The following is a 24,336-nucleotide window of genomic DNA, read 5'->3' on the forward strand; positions in this document are numbered from 1 at the left end:
TTTTTTGTCCAAGTACTTTAGGTCTGCACAAAAACATGCTGTATACGTAGTACACTACACATGATTCTCAAAACCAGGAGTAGGTACAATCTTCTAGTGTAGGTATGTCCTGCCTCTACTAACTTAAACCCAAATAAGAGCACCATAAACTCACCTAAATGATGCAAGGCTTCTTTGGAAAGATTATTACGAAGGTAAAAAGCTTAGCAAGGCTAATTCCATACCTTTGTGAATCGCCCCCATAGTATTCGTTGTAAATTTAAGCTCTATGTACGTGTGTGTGCAGATAGGACCCTGAAACACAAGAAGTTGTTCATCAAGTTCTTCCAGTCATTCCATTATTTAGTGCAGGAAGTAGCAAGATCATTTACTGTATTTATTCCCTCGTATAGGAAATGTGTTGTTGCTGTGATATGTTGTTTTTCTCCTACCAAAAGCCTGCACTGATTGTGTTGTCTGCACCAGGGTTCCCATTGAATGTCTTGTGTCTCCTGCCTCATTTGATTCAGCACTTTGACACCCCGAACCAGTTCTGTAAGGATGTTGCAGAAAGGATCGCTCAGGTAGGAAACACCTCTTCCATGCCTATCCTTACAGGCGCTGTTCACGTGTGCCTTTTGCCCGTTGCTTGTCAACCACCCGCAGGTTCTTAACCAACTGCTATGTGGCTCTCTACCAGGTGTGCCTGGAAGAAAAGAACTCGAAGCTAGCAAACCTTGCACACGTCATGACCCTCTATAAGACGCATGCTTACACGAGAGACTGCGCTACCTGGGTGAACGTTGTTTGCCGCTATCTCCACGAAGCGTTCACAGACATAACTCTGAATATGGTGACATACTTGGCTGAGGTAAGCATTCTGTTTAATGTGGTGTCTGTACTAAAAGTTTTGTAAGTGCCTAATCTGGCTGTACTACACTAAGAGTTTTGTAAGTGCTTAATCCTGTGGTACAGAGAGACACACTTGTTTCCCCAAACGCACATAACTTCATCAAAAGAAAGTTCTTGAGCTACCAGGTTCCAAAATTGTCCATTTAACCAGGTTATCTCTTCAATAAATACTTTCACAAAAAGATGTATAGCTCTCAATGCTAGGATGAATTCAAGAAGTAGGGAGATCTACCTTTAGTTGCCATATTAATTACACTCTATGGTATTGGGCTTCCCTGGAGATTCATTGCTCACAAACATCTCATCTACATCACACTGTTGAATCCAAGCAAGGCAAAACCTGTTTGAGGTTGTTCAGCTCTTTTGTGTGATCAAGAAGAAAATGTATGTGTCAATTTGCTCAACAACTGTGGTTGTGGCACGTGACAAGACTTCAGTGTGGATTACACTTTGTATCTATTGACAGTAACCACACCTTCTTTGACACTACTATGCCTCAGTGGCTATCATATGTGCCTGGGCATGTCAGTACCAGGATGTCGGTCCCACAACGTATAGCTCAGTCAGGCAGCTCCTTGTGTCCATGTCCGAATGTCTCTGGCGCTACATGTCCAGCGTGGTGAAAATGTTGTTACTTTGATGTGTCCACACCACTGGTATCTTATTTTTCTCCAGTATTAGGGTGTCTTTCATAGATTCACATGCTTGAATAATTACCCGTTGTCGAAGTTGGAGTCCCACGGTACATAAAATAGTGGTAAGAAACATATATATATACATACATATATATACATATAAATATATATAAAGATATAAGACTATAAATATCCAATAGTATGTATATTTAAAAATAAAATTTGAAGTACCATAGAACAGCATTGACTCATAGAAAGCATTGAGGGAGTGTACACTTTAGTAACATATCCAAGTCGTTATAATGGTCCATATTCCAGCCAATCAGGCTGTAGCACCCTCTAGAACCTTCTCCTCAGAAGCTCAAACCCTCAGATTTTCTACCGCACGTCGTGTGAAGGGAGTCTCCCTGAGCTCTGATCAGTTTTTTTCTATCAAAACCTTCAAGAATCTCAAGAATATGTCTTCTTCAAAAAGTCTTTGTTTAGGCCGTGTGCTGCCTGTGGAAAACTTCGCCTTTTTTCTGAGGACCCTCATAAAAAATGCATTTATTGCTTATATCCGGATCATGAGGTGAGGAATTGCAAGTTGTGCAGGACCTTTTCGTCAAAGACTTTAACGGATAGAGAGGCCCGTCTCCTTCTGTGGCTGCAGAAGTTGAAGACCTCGGACAACCCTGTGTCTGACGAAGAGAGTGTGTCTTCCCACCATTCCAAGACCTCTCTTAAGTGTGGGTGTGAGACTGAGATTCCTTCTCCTTTCCTTAAAAAGAAGAAGCTCACAGAGGCTCAGAATACAGTTCCCCCACGGAGTCTGCCGGCCTCTACGCCTACGGGACCTAGTTCTCTGGCATCGCAGACTCCTGTTGTGCCCTTTTCCTCTAAAAAAGGTCAACGTGCCTGTCGACGACGACAATGAGATCTGTCTACGCCATCTCCACATCGACGACGACCTGCTCTATGTTGACGTAGACGACATCATCTACCTCGTCGACGATGGTTCTAGAGTTTCGGCCTATCTAGTCGACGATAAAGATCTCGTAGACAGCCAAGAAATCCGTTTCGTCGACGGCTCCTCCAAAACATCACTCGTCGCGGAAGGCTTCGTGTTGCGTTCTTCATCGTCAACGCTAACATCTTTGTCGATAAAGGTCTCGTCGTCAGCGAGTACCTCATCGTCGGCAGTCTCGTCGGCGGTAGTCTTGCCGTCGCCGGTGGCTCCGTCGACATTAAAGACCTCGTCGATGCCAACACCCTCTTCGTCGACGCCGGTTTCATTGTCGACGATGGCCTCGAAGATCCCGTCGACGGTGCATTTTTCTTTGGCGACTGCAACCACCTTCACAGTGGCAACAGCTACAACTGGTGACTCTTTCCAAAAACTATGACCCGCACCACTGGTTTTGAGCCCTTTGCAGCATTCCACAGGTCTGCCTGCTCAACTGTTTGCGTCTGCAGATGTGGATGCCTCTGATGGATCAGATGTAGATGACAACTTTCGGGCTGCAAATAGCCGATCAGAATTGCATATAAAATGCCAAGCCTATGATGACGAGGATCTTCTGTCCCATGTCACAATTGCAGATGATGATAATGATGACGATCAAGGAGTTCCTTTGGCTCAATTACCAATTTCGTTGATTTCAAACTTGCAATATATGCTAGAAGACTACAATCGTGGTTTTCCACCCTCTACGCAGGCCTCTCCAATGCCACCATCAATACCAGTATCAGTTCCGGTTGCACCGGCTCGGTCACCAGTTCCTTAGGACGCCGATGAGGACGATCATAATGTGGACCAGAATGATGACGCTGTTTTAAAAGATTGGGACAATTATCAAACTCATACTCCGTCCCCTCCTCCCGATTCCCCTCTGGCATCTCCTCCAGTGGATATAGGAGGATTCCACCTCTTACTGGAAAGGGCGGCGAAACGCTTCCACTTAACTTTGGTCACTAGACAAGAGGATTGTTACCTCTATGATTTCAAGGATCAACCCTTGAAACAAGTGTGTGCTATACCAGTTATAGACTTTATTTGGCAGGAAGGACTCAAACTTATGCAACGGCCCAATTCAGTTCCGGCGGTACTGCCACGCCTCGACCAAAAATATAGGGCGCCTGACAATTCACCAACCTGCCTCGTTTCCCAACCAAAGCCGGACTCTGTGATTATGCAAGCTGCACAAAAGAGATCCCGTAATCCAGCTCCTCCATTAACATCCCCGCCTGACCAAGAAGGTCGACGCCTGGATACCATCAGAAAAAGGTTTTCCACCATGGCACCGACTACGGTAAGGGCGGAAAATTCCTTGGCCATTCTTGGACGGTACGACCGACAAATGTGGTCCGAGATGTCAGCATTTGTTGACCTTATTCCGGAATCATTCAAGGCGGAAGCCCTGAAGATCATGCAGGAGGGTGAGAACATTTTGTCAGAAATTATAGATTGTGCAATCGATATTCCCTCTATAGGATTCAGACAGCTGGCAGGAACCGCAGTCTTGAAGAGGCAGGGCTGGCTTAAGGCCACATCCTTTCGACAAAAAGTACAAGCAAAAATACTTGACATGCCTTTTGATGGGGAATCCCTCTTTGGCAAGCATGTGGACGATGCCTTGGAGTCCATCAAGAAAGATACGGACACTGCTCGTGCATGAGGATCTCTACAATATCGGAAACGGCCTTTTTGTGGAGCACGTGGCCGGGGCGCCTCATCCTCTTTTCGTGGCTCTTCCTCTCAATACTGCTCCTATAATGACAACAGACAACGTTACTCTTACCAGAATCAGACAAGACAACCTGATTCTAAACAGTACAGTAGAAAATCTACCGACAGGGGAAGCAATTCCTCTAAAAAACAATGACTTTCTAAAAACCAAGTCTCATCCGAATCTCTCAATACTCCTACAATTGTTCAAAGATAACGTCAGATCGTTGGGTCCTGGACGTCATTTCAAGGGGCCACTCACTAGAATTTGTCAAGTTTCCTTCCAACCGCCCTCCAAGAGGTCCCCCTCCTGCACACTTAAAGGAACTGTTTGCGCAAGTTGCAGTTATGATCCAAAAAGGAGCAGTCGAAGTGGTTCCCCGATCACAACAGGGGACAGGTTTTTATTCCCGATTTTTTCTTATTAGAAAGAAGTCAGGGGAGTGGCACCAGATATTAGACCTAAGGGCACTAAACAAGTACATAAAGTCTCAGACTTTTTGAATGCTGACTCTATCAGAAATCTTACAGTTCCTAAACCCCAACGAGTTCCTCCCTACAATCGACCTTCAAGACGCCTATTTTCATGTGCCAATACACCAGAGGCACAGAAGGTACCTTCGCTTTGAAGTAGGAACAAAGCACTTTCAATTCAAGGTCTTACCTTTCGGCCTTCGTTCCGCTCCAAGAGTATTTACGAAGATCATGGTTCCTGTGGTGGCTTTTCTACGCCTGCAAGGCATTCAGATTTACCCCTACATAGACGATTGCCTGATAAAGGCTCCAACCTTTTTCACATCAAGACAACACACTCAAACTTGCCTGTCAGTCTTTAAAAACGTAGGTCTTTCAATCAATCACGAAAAATCACAAATACTTCCGGCACAGAAAAGAGTCTTTCTGGGAACATAAATAGACACAAACCTGGTAAAAGCATTTGTTTCTATGGAACACCAAGCACGCATCTCCAACATGGTGGCTATTCTACGCTCAAAAGGGTCGGTTTCAGTCCGAACATTGAAATCCTTTCTGGGCATGACCTCATCCTACATTCCGTTGATCCCCAACTGCAGGTTCCATATGAGAGTAATTCAGGAAGAGTTAGACAAGCAATGGCGACAAGTATCAGACACGTTCAACGACACAATTTCACTGATGCCTCGGATTCAGGTAGCATTGGATTGGTGGGCTCACCCTCCCAATGTCGCAACAGGGCGCTCTTTTCTAGAGACCGCTCCCACACTTACCCTTACCACAGACGCTTGGAAGGTTGGGGCGCACACCTCCAAGGACTGTCCATCAATGGCAAATGGACTGCGGTCCAATGCACGTGGCACATCAACCGCCTAGAGCTCTTGGCCATCTTCTTCGCTCTAAAGTCCTTCCGTCTCCTAGTGGAAGGGGAGTCAGTGTTAGTGCATACAGACAACACCACTAGTATGCACTACATAAACAAGCAAGGAGGTACGAGATCACTGCTGCTCTCCAGGCAGGCACAGCAGATCTGGGAATGGGCAATAAAACATTGAGTCCACTTGACTACAATTCACGTACCGGGCATCTCCAACGCCCTTGCAGACTCTCTCAGCAGATCTGCCACAGGCAACCACGAGTGGGAACTCCACCAACCAACTCTGGAGTATGTCTTTCGTCTGTGGGGCCAGCCGGATCTGGATCTTTTTGCGACTCCACTCAATCGCAAATGCCTACACTATGCAAGCTGGCATCCCCACAAAGGGTCAAGCGTGAATGCATTTTCGATCAATTGGTCAAGAAAATTTGCATATGATTTTCTGTCGATCCCTCTTCTGCCTCGCCTCCTGCACAAGATGAGATCACAGCCATGTCACATCCTGCTAATTGCGCCCAGGTGGCCGCGTTGACCATGGTTCACGGACCTCCTTCTCTCTGAGCGCACCAATAACTCTTTGCCCACTGCCGCAACTTCTTACCATGAACCACGGACAGATCTGCCATCCAGACCCGGCATCTCTCCAGCTCACCGCCTGGAACCTGAGCACCTTGAGTTTGCCCATTTAACTATTGCACCTGACTGTAGGGAGGTTCTCGCTCATGCACAGGCTCCTTCAACCATCAAAACCTATAAATTAAAATGGAAGCGCTTTTGTATTTGGTGCAACTGAGTAGACATTGACCCTATGCTCGCTATCCCAGAGCAAATCTTACCTTTCTTCCTCCTCCTGGTGAGGTCAGGCTTTTCTCATTCCACTCTGAAGGTATTCCTGGCTGCGATTTTTTTCGCTTTCGACATGATAGTTCCACATCTTTATACTCCTCTCAGATCATTAGCCAGTTCTTTAAGGAGCTATTCCGGATGTTTCCACCCATCCGACATCCTCCGCCTTCATGGCACCTGAATCTCGTCTTGGCTCAGCTTCTCAAGCCTCCATTTGAACCAATCCACTCAGCGGATTTGAAATTACTTACTTGGAAGGTTTCCCTCCTACTCGCACTTACGTCATCTCGGCGTGTGAGTAACATACAAGCTTTTACCATTCAGCCCCCTTTTCTACAGTTTTCAAAGGACGCTGTCATACTACGTACAAACTCAACGTTTATACCAACGGTTCCATCAGACTTCCACCTCAATGAACCTGTGATGCTCAAAACTTTCTTCCCTAACCCTCAGTCTCCTGCTGAGCGTACTCTTCATTCGCTTGACCTGAAGCGATGCCTCGAAAGTCAGAGCAACTCTTTGTGGCATATGGGCGGATGCGCAAAGGATATCCGGTCACCAAACAGACCATCACTCACTGGATTTCTTCTGCCATTTCCTTCTGCCATCAACGGGCTGGCAAGCCTCTTTCTGCTCCGGTGACAGCACACTCGACGAGAGCAGTGGCGTCCTCTACTGCCCCGTTTGCTGGAGTGCCTCTGCATCAGATCTGCAGGGCGGCAACGTGGTCCAGTAGGCACACGTTCACGAGGCACTACTGTCTGGAGACAGATAACGCTGCAGACACTGCTGTGGGTCGGTGCTTCGAAATCTTTTCAAATAAAGGTGAGCCTCTGTTGCTTCCCGCCTCCTGTCATAAAAGGTTTTCTCGTGTATATATGTATTGTTACAATATATCGTTCATGATTGCATTTTTATGCATTACCTTTTATGATTGTTATGGTTATTGCTTACTGCTTTCTATTCTTATTCAAGCATGTGAATCTATGAAAGACACCCTAATACTGGAGAAGAACAAAAGTTACTTATCTGTAAACTGTGGTTCTCCAGTATTGGTGTCTTTCATAGATTCACTTGCGACCCACCCTTCCTCCCCTCAGAGGCTCTCTTCTCTTCATGCACTCTATGGTCACTCTTGTGCTACGAAAATCTGAGGGTTTGAGCTTCTGAGGAGAAGGTTCTAGAGGGTGCTACAGCCTGATTGGCTGGAATATGGACCATTATAACGACATGGATATGTTACTAAAGTGTACACTCCCTCAATGCTTTCTGAGTCAATGCTGTTCTATGGTACTTCAAATTTTATTTTTAAATATACATACTATTGGATATTTATTGTCTTATATCTTTATATATATTTATATGTATATATATATATATATAGATATATCCAGATAGCTGCTCGGGAAGACCGCTACCCATGTAGAACTCTAGCAGGCAGCAAGCAAGCAGACACGGACCCAGATTAAGTGCAAATTCTTCTGCGTTTATTTGTCGGCCATATATATATATATATATATATATATATATATATATATATATATATATATATATGTGTATATATATATATATTCTATGTATATATGTTTCTTACTACTATTTTATGTACCGTGGGACTCCCACTTCGACTACGGGGAAGTATTCAAGCATGTGAATCTATGAAAGACACCAATACTGGAGAACCACAGTTTACAGGTAAGTAACTTTTGTTCTTCTCCATCTTGCATACTTCTTGGTACGGTTGCTGAGTGTTCATCAGTGTGGGTCAGTGTGACTCGAGCTGGGATGAAAGTGGTGCCAGAGTTCTTTCTGATATTCAGAACCTGCTTCAACATTTAGTTTAATTAAACACCAGGAAATCAGTATTTTGCTCAACAGGTGATTATGCTGCTGTGGCCATCTTTTACATTCAGGGCGTAGATGTGACCAGCCTGATTTTATTCCATTTTGCAAGGCCAGTAAATGTTCTTGATGATTTGCTAACGAAGGCTAATTCTGGAAGTGATAATGGTGGTTTCATGTTTCACCTTGCATAGATTACCTTGACGCTGACTGTCAATGGCTGTGGTGCCTGTATTCTTCATTACTGCTTGGTGGTAAATGATGATAGCCCTTTAGTTTTTTTATCCATAGTTGGTCCCATGCCATTGTGGACCATCAAAGACTGGTGTAGGGTCATTCAGAATGTAAAAAAGGAACACATTTTTATAAAACTTTATACATAAAATAAATGTATGGAAATCTTTAATACCATGCAATTTATCTTTCAAGAAGAGAAAAGTGGTTGCACATTTACAAAAATCCAACAACGTAGATTAGGCCTTGGTGTCTACACCTTTCATAGTGAGGCATAAAGTGAAACTATATGCTAAATGTCCATTCTTGAGATTAATTTAAGGACGATGAATGGCACTTGGTTCTAGTGAGGTCTGAGCTGTCTGCCGTGATCTATACCTGATGAAGGAAGCCAACAGCTCCATCTTTCTGAAGAGAGGGCATTCATAGCTCCAATTAGGGGGCCGATTAAGAGTCTGGCGGTGCAAGGACTGTCAGACTCGAGGGGACGCTGCACTCTCCCGACTGCTCTATTGCGATTAGGGCGGTCGGAACATCATTGACCCACCGCAGCTGCCCGATAACCGCCGTTCCCTTGTGATGTTGTGGCAGTCAGGAGGCCGCAATATGATTGGCGGGACCGTCGCGGTCCTGCCAAGCATATTACAAATTTCCTCTCTGCCGGAGGGGTCATGAAGGTTCCTACTTCATGAACACCATGGTAGAGAGAAAACAAAGGGAGATCTGCAGGCCCCCTTGTGCTTCCTCCCCATGACTATGCATGCAGGGGGGCACAACATAGGCCCCCTGTGTGCACGCACCCCAGTTCCTGCATGGTATGAATTTTTCAGTACATGCCGTGGAGGAACATGTGGTTGTGGCCATCCACAGAGGAATCCATTGGGCTCTACTGAATGCAATTGGTAGCTAGGATGAAGGGTGGAGAGAGCCCCAGACAAAGATGTAAATTGAAGGGCTCTTCCAGGACTTTCCAAAGATCCTTTGTAGTGGTTCAGATATTAGGGTGTCAAGGTGTGGTGAAAAAGAGTCTCTCTGAAGCTTCTCTCTTCCCCTTTGTTCCCTAGAAGGAATACTCCTCCGCCAGTGCTTAATTTCAAAGTCTATTCTAACTATTGTGCTCTCTCTCAGCCTCTCTCTCTCCCCAATGACAGACAGGCCATAGGGCAGCACCAGGTTTGCTCTGTTTACACAGGTGTAATGAGCAGCCACAACGAGTTCTAGCCTCTTAAAATGAGTGCCAGTGGTTCCCAGTGGTATCCACCAGAGCAAAGTAACTACCCAGTCAATTTTAAATGTCGCCCTCTTTCCCTCTCTCTTTCCCCCACTCTCCTTTTCTATATTTCTCTTTCTCACATTCCCTCAGTTCATTAGTGTTGTGTAAGCAGCAAATCGTCCTGGTCCCAAACAATTAGTGTCCTTCGCATCGGCAACCCCAGCACAAATTAACTACTGCCTCCCACAAATTCGCAGGTACTTAAGTGATCTAGCCTCTCCCTCCCAGTGTTGTGCCCTTCTTTGGGTCTTCCTTGACAGAAGGTTCCCAAACTCACCCCACCTCCCTGCAGACAACTGAAGGCAAAGATCCGGGTAAGGGCCAGTCTATGAGAGATACGCAAAAACGCATGAACTGCTCAGAAACTGTCACAGAGCCGACTGTTGGAATGCACAAATGCTGTCCGCAACTTGAGCATAAAGATGTGACAGAAACTTCCAGCCAATAATCTAGCAGAATCTGGGGTCCCACACCAGTGAACACCCAGAAACTCTTATGCTCTAGAGTTGTGGTTTTGATTACCAACTCCAATTGAGCAGTTTCAGGATCAGAAACCCGGGAGCATCCCAGCAGATGCTGCCTTGAAGGAAGGAGCTGACTGACTGCTTAAGAGGGGGAGGGGCATTGGAGGTGTCCTTGTACAAGAAGGATGCTGCTTAAAAGAAGGGGAATGCGAAGATACTGTGATCGCTAGGAACTGGGTTTACTGCTGCATCTCCGGAGGACCTACACCACTCTCGCTGACCAGTGATGTCTGTATCCTGGGTGTCCCTGCAGTGCGTGACGAGCATTGAAGTGCCATGAGGTCTTATTGAAGATGTCCGACATCTTTGCAGGTTATTCTGCTGGGAGAATGCAGCACCCGAGAGCCTGAACTGTGCCCAGGATTAAAATACTCTCTGTCATCATAGAGGACGTTGATCGACACCCAGATGTCACCATTGCTACAGCGTGGACTCCTAGGTTTTGTTTGGATGGAGGACTTTTGTTAGAGCTACAGTAGGAACCCGAAATGCAAGACCCACCAGACCACAGACCGCGCCAACTGTACTCAGCAGCTCCACTGCTAGTTCTGCTGCTGCTGATTCTCATCTAACTGCGGTGGTGGGCATGGATCAGAGCTAGGGTGCAGTGGCACAAGGGGGAAGGAGGCAGGGAGAAGCGGGTATAAAAAAATAAAATGAAAACTTACCTTTTCGCTGCTTCCACATCTCTCCTCTGTAGTCCTTCCTCACCCGGCACAGGAAGCACACCCAGACTCCCAGTCAGCCAATCACAACGCTGCCTTAGCAGCACTGTGATTGCTCTAAGCACCGTGTTTCGGCGCTCAGACGCCAACTGGAGGCCTGGGCATGTTCTCCACGTAGGATGTGATGCATCCTGCATGGAGAACATGCGTATTGCGCAATACTGTTTTCGGTGGCTGGAGTGGGCCGGCCAGGCAGTCATTGCGCATCTAGGAGGGTGCTGCCTACCACTTCTCCCCTGCTACCACTCCCTCACGAAATACTGCGTAACTAGGAGAAAATAAAATGATAATAACATGAGTTATCATTTTATTTTTTCTTTGTTTTACTGCAAAAAAGCAGTGGGGCGATGCACCTCCTCCTTAGCAGAGGAGCCACCACTGTCACCTTAACCAGGCATATGCAGGCACATCTGCCTCGGAGCACATTAACATCTGCTGGGCACGGGCGAAGCAGACAATCGCCATTCGGTGGGCTTTGCATGGAGCACACCACCTCGAACGGCGAGACCTGCGGGCTCAGGCTGCAGGAACCCCAATAAAGAGATTGAGGGTACTGTGCAACACTTTGGCCCTGGAAAAAGAGGGCGGGTCCTTATACCATCTAAGGTGAACCTGACCTGCTCCAAAGTGAAGGGAGGGTACTTAAGGAGACAGTTTCTCCTGGTGACCCCTGAAGAAGGCAGTGGCCGTTTTGCTCAGTTAATGACTGGGTTCTGTTTAGGGGGAATAGCAAAGAGCGGGGCTGTTGAACCATTTACACTGTGTCCCATTGTCATAATTCCATTGTGACCTCTGAAGGCCCTCTGACTTTTATATACAGTATTGTGTGAAAGGGAAGTGCTTTTAAGTTTATTATAAGCAAAAGAAGCCGCGGCTGTACATTTATGTATTGATTACTGTTGAAGGGTCTATTGAGTTCTGGGTCTCTAGTGTCAGACTAACCCTGGATAAATCTTGTACTGCTCGACTTTGCTACTCCGGGAGTCAAATCCAAAAGGGTTGTATTTGGTGCTTTCAATCAGTCCACTAATGTTTTTTTATCAGAATTGGACAGGGTTCGAGTCGAGTGTAGACGCGGGTAGAAAGTATCTACCCACTGATTTCAGACAGTAAATGCTGTCCACCTTGCCATGAGGTTGGTGTCCACAGAAATATGCTGAACTTGTCTCAGTGAGATTTATTTTTTACACCGGGACACTTTCAGCAGTACCTGCATGTTGTCAGCTTTTGTTCTGAGCCGCAACTTGCAGGCAGGGAAGGGGATTATCAGATTACAGCTTTGCCCATAACAAAAGCTAAAGTTAAGGGGCCATCAGCCCTCCTTTTGATGGAGTATCCTGGCTGGGAGATATCGGGAGCCTCATACATAGATACAATGGAGAGGAAACAAAGGCTCACATCTTATCACCTCACAGGTACTTAATAGAGCAATACCTTTTACTTATTTCAGTTCCTGTATATGCAAACACTGCAAGAATGTCAGTAATGTCAGTAACCGAACAAAACATTAGACTTGCGGAGGTGAAGCGTTGAGGTACGTTGTTTGAGCGACCTCCGGTGGTCACTGCTGCGACCCGCAGTTCTGCGTGTAGAAAGTTTCAGGTGCTCCTATCCAGTGACCGCACGTAAGATATATGTATTAGCAAGGAGCTTGTAAAAACTTATAAATGTCTTGGTATTTTATAGTTTCTGTGGGGCATTTCTATAAAAAAAAGTATATATATATATATATATCATCCAATCCTTCGTTTCTTGGTACGAAAAAAGGCACTGACACCGTGGGATTCTTAACAAAGAGGAATTATTTTATTCTATCAACGAAAATGGCTCTACGCGTTTCGGCGGGGAACCTGCCTTGTTCACAACAACTTCACGACGCTGTCTTGTTTTCGCCTGTCAGATTCCTTCTGACAGTGGTGAGTTGAGGCAGTAGCCTCATTACTCCACATTCATTTCGAGTTTTTTAGTCGCTGTTTTGGTTGTCTTATTGATGTGTGACGCTTTGTCACAGTTGAGGTTGTATCACATGGTCAGCTCAGTGATGGGCCGCGGGTAGCGGTCAATTGAGTTTGCAGAATTGTCAGCATGTTTCCTCAGAGAGTCTTGGGTGCTACGGGAATATATACAAGGATTTGGAGTTTACTAGTGACGTGCATCGGTTGCTATGGTACCCCTCCTCCCTTTAATTGTCATGGAAGAGGTATGTTGCATTCAGGGTAAAATTCATTACATGACATATAGTCTTTCTTTCAAATTATATACAGCATTTGAAAAAACAACAATTCATGTGAACCGTATGTATGTGGTTAATTATGTTAGTTTAAAAAACATTTTATAAAGATCTTATATAAACCCATACTTTTCAAAATAAGTATGTTTAATATATATAGGGAGTGACAAGGGCATACTGAGCTGCAGCTGCCGGAGGCTGTGTGCGTCAACTCTTCCACGTGTGATCTCTCCTATTGGGGCAACCTGATGTTTTTTTATATAGATAGATAGATAGATAGATAGATAGATAGATAGATAGAGAGAGAGAGAGAGAGAGAGAGAGAGAGAGAGAGAGAGAGAGAGACTTTGCTCTCTAATCCATTCCTATTTGGAGTATGTTTAATCACATGGGAATGTACCTCAAACTCATAACTGTAGGGGTGGCAGAAGGCCGAGCATCCTTTCAAGTATCCTGCTCCTTGAAGGAGACAGTTCCCTAGATATAACACAGTGGGGCGCTTTGCATATTTGTTTATTCATTGGGAAGAGCCATATGCTCCGTCAGCTGGAGTGCCTAGGGTACATGAGCTAATATATTCACAAACATTCGCTTTAAACCAAATTTGTTATTTGTGTTTTTAGCCCTGTTAGAAGAATTGTTATACACTTTTTGCTAGTTTTATTGTTAATAATTTGTAAGTAGATTTTTTTAATTGTATGTTACTGATTTTCTTATTTATGTTACTATTTATAATGTGCGATGGAGAAGCTCAGCAAAACATATACGTTGCAATAGTGGACAATTCAAGGAGTGACGGGGCAGGAGGGGACACAAAGTCTATCTAGTCAAGGCGCTCGGTTAGAACTATGTGCATAAGAGCGCTCTGTCAACACATTAGAATCCGTCGTTTTCAGCTCCCTGGAAAAACAATGATTACAATCTGGCATTGGAGTGCTTTCATTGTAGATTGGCCGGCCTGACTTCCGGGCAGCACTGCTCTGAGAGGATGAATGTGGCTTCCTCTCCTGTGCTTTCATTTTGCTGTTTTGATTGCATTGCTGTTCCAGTGCATTGAGGGAAATCAGGCCCACAATTTAAGGAATGCTTTGGCCAATGCATTTGAAAATTAGAGACCTTGAGCCCCTGAAGCAATTCGTTTGGGCCCACGCATAATCCCATTAGGACTACATCCCCTCCTGGGTAAGGCAGGCGTTAGTCGCCGTTTTCCATCACCCGCTCAGAAGATGCAGAGGGGTCCCGGTGGCAGGACTCTTTCCAAAGCAGACTCGGGGTCCGTGGTCCGTGTGGTGCCGCGGCCAGGGCGACTAACGCTGGAATATGGGGATCACGGTTCGATCCCCGGTGGTAGATTAGTCCAGCATCATGGGACTCTGGGCAATAGTTTCCTTACGGCTGATTGTTCGCGCTTTACAAATGTGGATTATTACTATTATAGGGTTGAGAATCCAGCTCCTGTTCTGCCAAGCCTCTGGTCCCCCCCCATCCAGAGGTGGGCTGGAGCTCCCACTGATGCGCGTTGAAGTGATGGATTCTCCTGAACCTCCAGAGGGCCTTCTCCTGGTGGCAGGGAACTCACAAGCAGCGCCTACTGGATGCTCTGCTGCACAAGCGCACCCTTAGAGAGTGCCCCCTTACACTGCGCACAGGGGATACATTGGCATGTCTTGGTACGTTGCCACACTGGCTTCTTTTTACATGATCTGGTGCCAACACTGCACGTTATCTCCATACCTAGCATTAGTTTCGGTTTGCTTTAGACTTTCTCCTCCCTTGTGGATGTTTTTAAGGAAAGGAGTACACATGTCATTGTTTTATTTCTTTTGCTTCTTAGCTGCTAGAGAAAGGTCTACCATGCATGCAGCAATCCCTCCTGCAAATGATTTACAGCCTTCTCTGCCACATGGACCTCTCGGGCATTCCTGTGAAGCAATTCAACATGGAAGTATTGAAGACCATTGAAAAATACGTGCAGGTGAGTGCTTACTGTGAGTTAATGTTGTGCCATGGGATATTATACTCTCTGTGCAGTGCAGAATGTATGCTTACGTCGACTCCTGCATGTACATCAGAGGATATGGAAAATTATTGCAGTTTGAGGACCACAGAGCAGCTGCAGAGGCTAGAAGAACTAGGCGTATTCCATGCAGATGTGCATATTTGGAGTATCTTGTGTGGTAGCCTAACTCAGTATTCAGTGGCATATTGAGTTTGTGCTGCTGAATTTGAATCTCTTTTGATTTGTCATTAATTTTTTACATGAGTAACAGATACCTTCAGCGACGAATTCCATAACCTCTCAAAATTTAAAAGAAAACATTCTGACATTTGTCCTAGAGTTTTATCCTTTTGTTTAGTAGCTTCCATGTTTCTGAATCATGAGGAAACTGTGCCAGTCATTACCCACAGATTTATTTTCAATTGAAATCTCTGGCGAGGGCTACATTTATCCGTTTAGGGCATACATGTTTGTTTTTATCCAACTTAATGGTACTCATTTTATCAACCTAGGAAGTGTGAGGCTCTGTGGACTCACCAGGATTTGAACCTGTGACATTGAAGTGAAACAGATTCCTGCAGTTCAAACCAATGAGCCACCAGACTTGGCTGATAGGGGCATGCCAAGCATTGGAAGGGAAACTAGTCAAGCTTGTACAACATGAGTAAATAAAGAAAGTTCATTTTGCTGCTCTGTACCACAAAATTCATTTCAGCTAATGGCAGTGGAATTGAAGTGCCGCACAATGCTGCTAAATTGTTGCTTCACATATCGTTTGACACTTATGGGGTTTGTCGGATTCACAAGGGGGGGTCACTTGTTTTTTTTAATGGTAGTCTGTGTAGTGATTTGAATCAGCAGGTGTTTGTGGGTTTGCTGAATATCCCTTGATAGTGCAAGGTATTTAGGGGCAAGATCTTTAACTGGGATGTTGTATCTTAATAAAGGCATTTATGTACCATAGAGTCAATAGTGTCTGACGGAGTAGGAATGTGAATGCGGTGGGTAGGACAGTATATGGACACTTAAGCAATGAACTGAAATAAAGGGGATGATTAAGAAGGGTTTTATTTTGTCTGGTTTACCAAGTGCTAAAGAATGTGATGTGTTTTTCTGCTTGGTAGGTGGTTGAAGGTCAGTCTTGCAGATGTCTACTAGGCAGACATGATTATTGGGTGGGTTAAGCTTCAGAGTCCAGGTTCAGTGTTAACTGTAGGGGAGGATGTTATGATTAGAAAAGGCAAAGGAGAATTTGATGGTTTTTCTGGAAAGACAATGACGTAAAGTGAATGCTTTCAGTTCATGGCTAGAACGAGCTTTACAGTGTCTAGTAGCCAGTAACCCTAGCAGGAAGACAGTAGTTTATGTAAGCATGGCATGAATCATTAAGGGACAAGATGGAGACAAATATGTGAGTGGCATCTGACAAGCAGTGGCATTAGAAGCCAAGCAGGTATGTTTTAATGCCAAGGGTTTGGTGTGAAGGAAGAAGAGGAGGGGGGGTCAAAGAAATGGTTTTGGGGGAACCCTATGGCTCGAGAGTCTCCACTGTAATCAACACCACTGAAGAAGGAACTGTCAATCCCTGAGCACTTCCAAGCGTAAGTGAACCAGTTCCCGGGCTACACATTTAGAAGCTTTGGGTCCCTATAGGCTGTTGGTCTCCATGGCTCAGCCATGCTATCACATCACCTGTTTACGTAGGAGAAGATTAAGTGGAAAGATTGTTGAAATATTCTAGGATGTTAATTTGGGTGTTAGGATGGACCCCCCTACTCATGAGAATCCTCTAAAAGCTATTTCTGTGGTCCCCTTTTCTTCTTCACCACCCCTTTTTCTAATTTTCGCTCTGTTCCTTCTTTCTCTCCATCTTGCTTGTTCTTTGATCTCTATCTCTCGCCACTCCAACCTAACTCCCCAGTACACCTCTCTCATTTTGACCTTGATTCATTTTTTTTACAACTTCTTTTTATTGATTTTGAAAAATCAAACATGGAACACATGTAGTCACACACAATTTGACCATATCGACAAGCAGCGATAATACAGATTTGGCAGTTCGAATAACATTTCACAAGACAGTGGTCAGCAATCCCATGACGAGTCAGGTGTCACCCAACGCAGCGCAGGGACAAGAAAAACTGATGCAGCATATGAGTACAAGAACTTTGGAGGGGGGTTGTGTAGGGCCTAGTCCACCGCTGAGGGTCAGGAATAGAACTATTAGCACCAACATATACAATGCAGTGGCAGACCACCCCATGTCATTTCAAGCATATTATAACAAAACAATAATTGCAATCATCCCACCTCTAACCCAACACCTCGACATACCCCGACGACTGCAGTTCCAAACCCAGGAGAAACATGCAAGTGCATTGTAAAAGCAATGTACTATAAAGTGTGATCATGTCCATCAGTCTTTGGGGGGTCATTCCAGGAGTGAGAGAGCAAGTAAGATTGCAACGGGGCCCATATATCAGTGGGTCTGGATGCAACAGGTATCAGTTCCGCATAAGTCGCAAGTTGCTCCTGACAATAAATCAGATCGTTAATCCAAACTTTGAATTTGGGTGCTCGTCCCCTGCCCCAGCGGCATGTCACTCTCCTCTTAGCCAGTAGCAGTGCCAAGGCCACAAATTTGTGGTGTTCCGCCCTCAATGGTTCAATGTATCCCAACAACGCTACAAGCGGCGATGGTGCAATCTGGACATTTATCATTGTGGACAGGGCCTCATAAACCAGCATCCAATACTCATTCACTCCCGTACATTCCCAGGCAAGGTGTAAGAAGTCAGCTCCAGGGGCATGGCATCTGTCACACGTGTCGGTGTCTCTCAGTTTGTATCTATGCATTCGGACTGGGGTATAGTATAATCTATGTAAGAATTTGTAGTGAATTATCCGAAGCCTACTACTGGCTGAGACCCGCTCTGTCTGCGCTGAACAAAATTCTCACTGCCCATTCGTAAGAGCCACACCCAAATCTTGGTCCCATCTTGTCCTTGCCAATGTGGCTGGTGCCTACCTCTGTGTATGCACTGTCCTGTATATGACCGCCACCAGGCGTTTGGCCGTCGCGCCCTGGAGTGTCAGTTGCAGCGGTGCAAGGGTCTGTGGCTCCGCATGAAAGTCCGGCGTAATGGAGCGAATTCCTTGTCTGAGACGAATGTATAGGAACGTATCTAGTGGTGTCTGTTGTATACCCTGAAAAATATGTGCAAGTATACGAAATTTCCCATCGTGGTATATATCCCCCCAGGTTTTAATGTGCGTGCGTTCCAAAAACTACCTCCTGGAGAAGTGGCATGGCGGGATGATATACAAGCGGTAGAAGTGGTGAGTAAAGCAGAGGCGCATCTAGTGTCTTAAGTATATGCGCCCTAGCAGCAATGGTGCAAGTTACAGTAGTTGGTGTCTTGTCTCTACTGGGAAGTGGAACATATAGTGCACCGTCAAGAAGGACCGGCAAATCGAGCCAAAGCTCCGCAGCCACCTGTGGCATATATCGTGGCTGATGCGCCCAGAAGTAGGCGTAGTGTGCCTGTGCGCTGTAATAGTACAGTTCAAAGTTGGGGATACCAAATCCCCCCCCTGGGAATATGGTCTAGTAAGAATGTTCCACTGAAGCCTCGGTTGTTTCCCTCCCCACACTAATCGTGTCAGTTCTGATTGCAGCTGTTTTAAAAAAAAAACGCTCCTGAGTGGAACGGTATGTTCAGAAACAGGTAAAGTAATTGAGGCAATATCACCATCTTAATTAGAGACGCTCACGCTTCCATAGAGAGAGGGAGTGTTATCCAACGCGATATGTTGTCCGCAATGCGGACCATAGTGGTCCCATAGTTGAGGCGCATCAGTTTGTCTCTATCCCTTGTTATACGGATGCCTAAAAATTTCAGCTCATCCTCGCACCATGCCAGCGGGTAGTCCAGTGGAAAGCGGGCTGTCGCATCTGTTAGTGGAAAAATGCAAGACTTATCCCAGCTTATCTGAACATCTGAGAGTCTACCAAAAACTATAAATTCCCAAAGGATGTTGTTCAGATTCTGTTGGGGATCACGTACATAAAGCGTGATATCGTCCGCATATAGGGAGACCAATAGCTGCCTCATATTACTACTCAATGCACTGTCTCAATGGTGCTGTCTCAGCTTTGCCGCCAGTGGCTCCACCGCCAGCGCAAAAAGTAAGGGCGATAAGGGGCAGCCCCGCCTGGTGCCTCTCGTGACTGAGAATCCCTGGGAGACTCTACCGTTTATAACCACCTTAGCCACTGGCGAGCAGTATAACAATTTTATCCAAGAGAGAAAAGGGGAGGGGGGACCCCATGCGCGACATCACTCCAAACGCATAGTCCCATTCAATGGAATCAAAAGCCTTTGTGGCATCCCAAAAGATAGCCACCAAGGGCAACTCCGATGAGACATTATTCATAACCGTAAAGAGTGTTCTCAAGTTATGGGAAGTCGCCCTGCCAGGTACAAAGCCCGACTGGTCAGGTGGATTAGGTTTTCCATAAGTAGACTGAGACTCGTGGCAATGAGCTTAGCAAGTATCTTTACATCACAGTTGAGTAATGACAGGGGCCTGTAAGAATCACACCGCTGCAGTGGTTTCCCTGGTTTTAAAAGGGAGGTGATGAGGGCTCTCTCATAAAAGGAGGGAGATGTCACACTTCCAGTGCATCCTCATACACTTCACGTAGTATGGGGGCCATCAGGTCTATGTAGGTTTTATAAAACTCTATGGGGATGCCATCTGTCCCCGTGGCCTTCCCAGATTGCATGTGCATAATTGCCTTCCTTACCTCATCAAGTTCAAACGGAGCATTCAAAAATTGGCGCTGCACATCACTGAGCCACCCCAGGGACACATCCCCCGAGTAAGCATCCAAATCTAGCACATCCACTCTCGTAGTAGTGTAATGTGTAGCATAGTGTGTTGTGAAAGCATTCAGTATGTTTGCAGTGTCCCTGTACACCAGCCCATCTAACCCCTCCAATTCCAGCACCACATTAGAGCCCCGTGCCCGCCTGATCGTCTCAGACAGTGCCTTACCCGGTCTCTCTCCCTCACCGTAACGGCGGGCCATCCAGTACCTCCCCCTAAACCGCGATTCCCGACGAACCACGTCCGTATACTTTGTGAGCTTCTCCCTAAATTTTGATTGTGTAGCACCATCTGGACTGGTGGACAGTGTCGCCTCCAGTGATTTGAGTTCGGTCTCCAGTGTATGTAATGTGTTCATAATGTCTTTGAGCACGCCAGCCCACTTCGCTATGCAAAAGCCCTGCAGCGTAACCTTAAAAGCCTCCCAGATAGTCTCCACCTTACGCACAAAGAAGTCCTGTACCTCCTCTCGGAGCTCTTCTTGGAACACAGTGTCTAATAAAATGATGGGTTGCAACCTCCAGCTACCACATGGTAGACCATAATCTGCAGAAGACAGGGTAAGTTTGACTCGTGAATGATCCGAGTAGATCCTGGCCAACTGATGCACCTGCGAGATTGCCGGGCAAAGCCCAGCGGAAATGAATATATAATCCAGACTCGCCCACGACGCCGCATATGCAGTAAAGTAGGTACCTTCAGGTCATGGGGATGTAAATGCCTCCAGGCATCTATCAAGTCATACTCCGTGAGTGTGGTGTACAGTACAGCTCGTGCCTTAGTTTAATGATGGGGGGGCAGGGTGAGATCTGTCAATAGCTAGGTCACGCGCAATATTAAAATCACCACCCCATATTATGTGATTGGAACAAACGTCAATAATTTTTGCCCATAGGTCTGTATAAAACTGTGGATTGTCTATATTCGGCCCATAACAGCAGGCCAGAGTAACTGAGTCAGGTCCCAATCTCCCCCAAGCTAGGCAATACCTCCCCTGTGTGTTCCACGTGACTCCCACTAGCGTGAATGGTGTGCGCTTTTTTATAAGGATAGCTGTGCCCCTCGCGTGCGAGGAGTAGGAGGAGAAAACCCTGTGTTCCGCAGGCAAAGGTATTGCTGTGTTGTGGACTAAAATGTGTCTCCTGTAACATCGCCACATGTATCTGTGTCTTTCCAGGTAGGATAGTACTTGGCGCCTCTTACGTGGGTCTCCCAGCCCTCTCACATTCCACGTAACAATGTTCAGCTTATCTACGGCAGTAGAGGTCATGGGCTCAGGACAACTCTATCCCCATAATCCCCGGCCCAAGAGTGCAGGCAAGGCCTCAGAAGCGCCATACATATAATATAAGATCTCATGTAACCTGCAAAACTGTGAGACCACAGACAGAACTGACCACCTCCTGCGAAAAAACATCCATGTGTACTGACGACCATGTGCACCTTCTAACCCATCCCTACAAACGTCTCCAAAATTTGCAACAACATACATACTAGCAAAGCGTCATCTCCCAAACGGACATGCCTGACCTCCCAATCTGCCAGTTGTCCCCATAAGGGGGAAGTCGTATGCTCCACACCTCTTTTAAACCAAACAACCAACTTCTGTTCCTTTCCTCCCCCCCCACTGAAGCAACCCAATCTTGCCAGAACCCAGTACCCGCCCCCCCCTCCCCTTTCCCCAGAAACAACAAACACCATGTTTTTCCCCTTCACGTACTGTGAAATGTTCATCTGTGGGGGAATACCCATTGGGGGACATTTCTAGATAGCTACGCATTCTCTCCGCTCCCCCAAGCCTCTCCGCGAGGGTGCCACAGGCTCTGTATCGGGGGAGCGGAGTATGGAACGTCAAAAAAATACAAGCAAATGATTCAATTGGAAAGGTCTCACCTCCCTCTAGCCAGTCTGGGCAGCGCAGTACACCAGTGCGCCAGCGTTCACCCTATAGTGCATAAAAGTGTTACTGTTGAACAGTCATTCCAAGTCCTCATTCTCCCCAACGCGATAAGGGTGTTGCGAAGCCCCTGGCTTCCTCCCCGGTTCACCCTCTTCACGGGTCGAAGAAAATCCTCAACTTGTTGCGGATTTGTAAAGAATCTCAGTTTCCCTTGATGTGTCACTCTGAGCTTAGCTGGGTACAGAAGCGCATAATCAATTTGTGCTGCTCGCAGTTTCCTTTTAACGTCCATGAACTTGCGTCTCTCCTCCTGTACTATAGGTGTGAAGTCTGGGTATATCGAGAAGGTGTTACCATCATACGTCAGCGCCTGTTTGTTTCTTGCTGCTCGGAGGGCTACGTCGCGATCCCTGTAATTTAGTAATCTTGCGATGATGGCTCGCGGAGGGTGACTAGGCGTCGGTCTCGGCCCAAGTGTTCTGTGCGCCCTTTCAACTATAAACTGCGAGGAGAATGCCTCTTGTCCGCCAGCAGTAATCTCTTGATATACTCTTCCATTCTACCAGTATTAGTTGATTCTGGTATCCCTATGACGCGGATGTTATTGCGCCGACTGCGCGCTTCCAAATCCTCGTTTTTGGCCGTTATTGTGCACAATAGTTTATCCATCCTCGTGAGCTGTGTCGCATGACTTGCAGTGACATCATCTGCATCAGATATGGGCCTTTCCGCCTCATTAATACGGTCTTCGTGTCCGTCCAGCTTACGCGCAATGGCATCCATCCTGGACGACATACGGTCTACTTTCTTCACCACTGTCGCGAAGCCCTGACGGATCTCATGCAAGATGTTGTTCATATCCGACGCCTGCGTGGCAGACCCTCTGCTGTCCTGCGCCATGGTTTCCTGCTCCTGATCGTCCTGCGCAGGCCTGTTCCCTTTCTTTGCGGCGTCGAAGTTCAGTTTAGGCTGTCTGGTGTCAGGTTTCCCCATATCTCCAAAAGTTCTCAGACCCTCGTATATGACGCAGGTGTTCACAAGCAGCCTCTCGTTTCCCCGATCAGTGTGGCGGGGTCAGACCCAAATGGTGTGTGGACGCTCTGTGAGCACGTAGGATCCTTACCGGCACGGCTGCCGCGCTCCCCAGCGCAGGCCTCCACGTCACGTTTCTTGCTCGTGCTATTGTGCTCCCACCAGGGCGTCACACTGCGGCTGCCAGTCTCCCCTGCTGCTGTATCGCGGCTTCGCGGTATATGTTTCACTGATGGCAAAGAGGTAGCTACTGTCCTTGATTCCCTCTTGGGCACACTAGTTGCATTCCATCCGGCCAAGGAGTTAATATCAAGAAGCCAGATTCATGCCCTGCAAGGGGAGAGGGCCTACTCAGTCCCCGATGGCTTCTGGGACTCTCAATGCCACCCCACAGGGCACGGCCATAGGGGGGGGGTGTCCGGTTTCTTTCCAGCACCTCCCGGTGCTTCACAAATGGCGCTCGTGGTTTTCTGAGGCACCCCGCCTGTCCTCACACCCCTCCTGGCCTGTAGCACCCGCGATCGTGCGGTCACCAGTCTCTGTGCCGTGGGCCCCGATATTTGTCCGTGCTATGAGGGGAGTGGAGGAGGAGGAGGGGGGGGGGGTCACGACTACCAGCCCGCCCCAGTCCCGCTCTCATCCTATGTGTCTGCTCTTCTGTGCCAGCGGTGGTTATTTCATCTGTGTAGGCCTGCCAAATGCCCAGTCACTGCACCAGCTCCTCAGGCACTCAGGTATTTCTGCCGACTATTGCCTGTGGGCCCTGCAACGTATTCCTCGGGGGAGGGGGCCTCTATAGCCGATACGTCTGTCCGGTCTCCACTCACACCTCACCATGCCCTCTCCGGCTCGATCGCACCGCCTCCTGCCCCGCAGTGCCGAGCTCCGCCGCCGTCACCACTGTCTCCTACCGGCTCCGTTCCCCGCACGTAGGCTGCTAGTCGGGGTGCGCTGTACTCTGCACCAGCGCTCGCAACCCCAGTCGATCGTCAGGTGTGCGGCCTAGCAGCCGCGTGTGGGGCGCCGGACTATCCTGGCCGCGGCAGCCGATCCGCAGCTCTTCTCTGTTCCGGCAGGCAGCGCGTCCCAGCTTCTGAGGCTCAGCGCGTTGACCAGCAAACTACGATTTCTTTCTCCTTAACACCAAGTGGCCAGAGGAGCAAGATCCGCAATCCGCTCAACTTTTAGCGCGTTTGGTGCTCATTTGCTGAGGATAAATGAAGGATGCAAGTCCCAGAAAGCAGGAGCCTCACA

At 46.9% G+C, this 24,336-nt stretch overlaps 1 protein-coding gene across 2 annotated transcripts in view; it reads left to right on the plus strand.

Annotated features, from left to right (window-relative positions):
• FRY (FRY microtubule binding protein) overlaps positions 1-24,336 on the plus strand; it is a 778,582-nt gene that overhangs the window by 631,212 nt on the left and 123,034 nt on the right. For both annotated transcript variants that reach the window (XM_078657150.1, XM_078657151.1), the window contains exons 45-47: positions 466-563; positions 680-850; positions 15,093-15,233. In XM_078657150.1, coding sequence (XP_078513276.1) covers positions 466-563; positions 680-850; positions 15,093-15,233 — 410 coding nt within the window. The remainder of the gene's footprint in view (positions 1-465; positions 564-679; positions 851-15,092; positions 15,234-24,336) is intronic.

Source organism: Lissotriton helveticus, chromosome 8 (assembly GCF_964261635.1).
Source record: "Lissotriton helveticus chromosome 8, aLisHel1.1, whole genome shotgun sequence".
In the NCBI taxonomy this organism is placed as follows: Eukaryota; Metazoa; Chordata; class Amphibia; order Caudata; family Salamandridae; genus Lissotriton; species Lissotriton helveticus.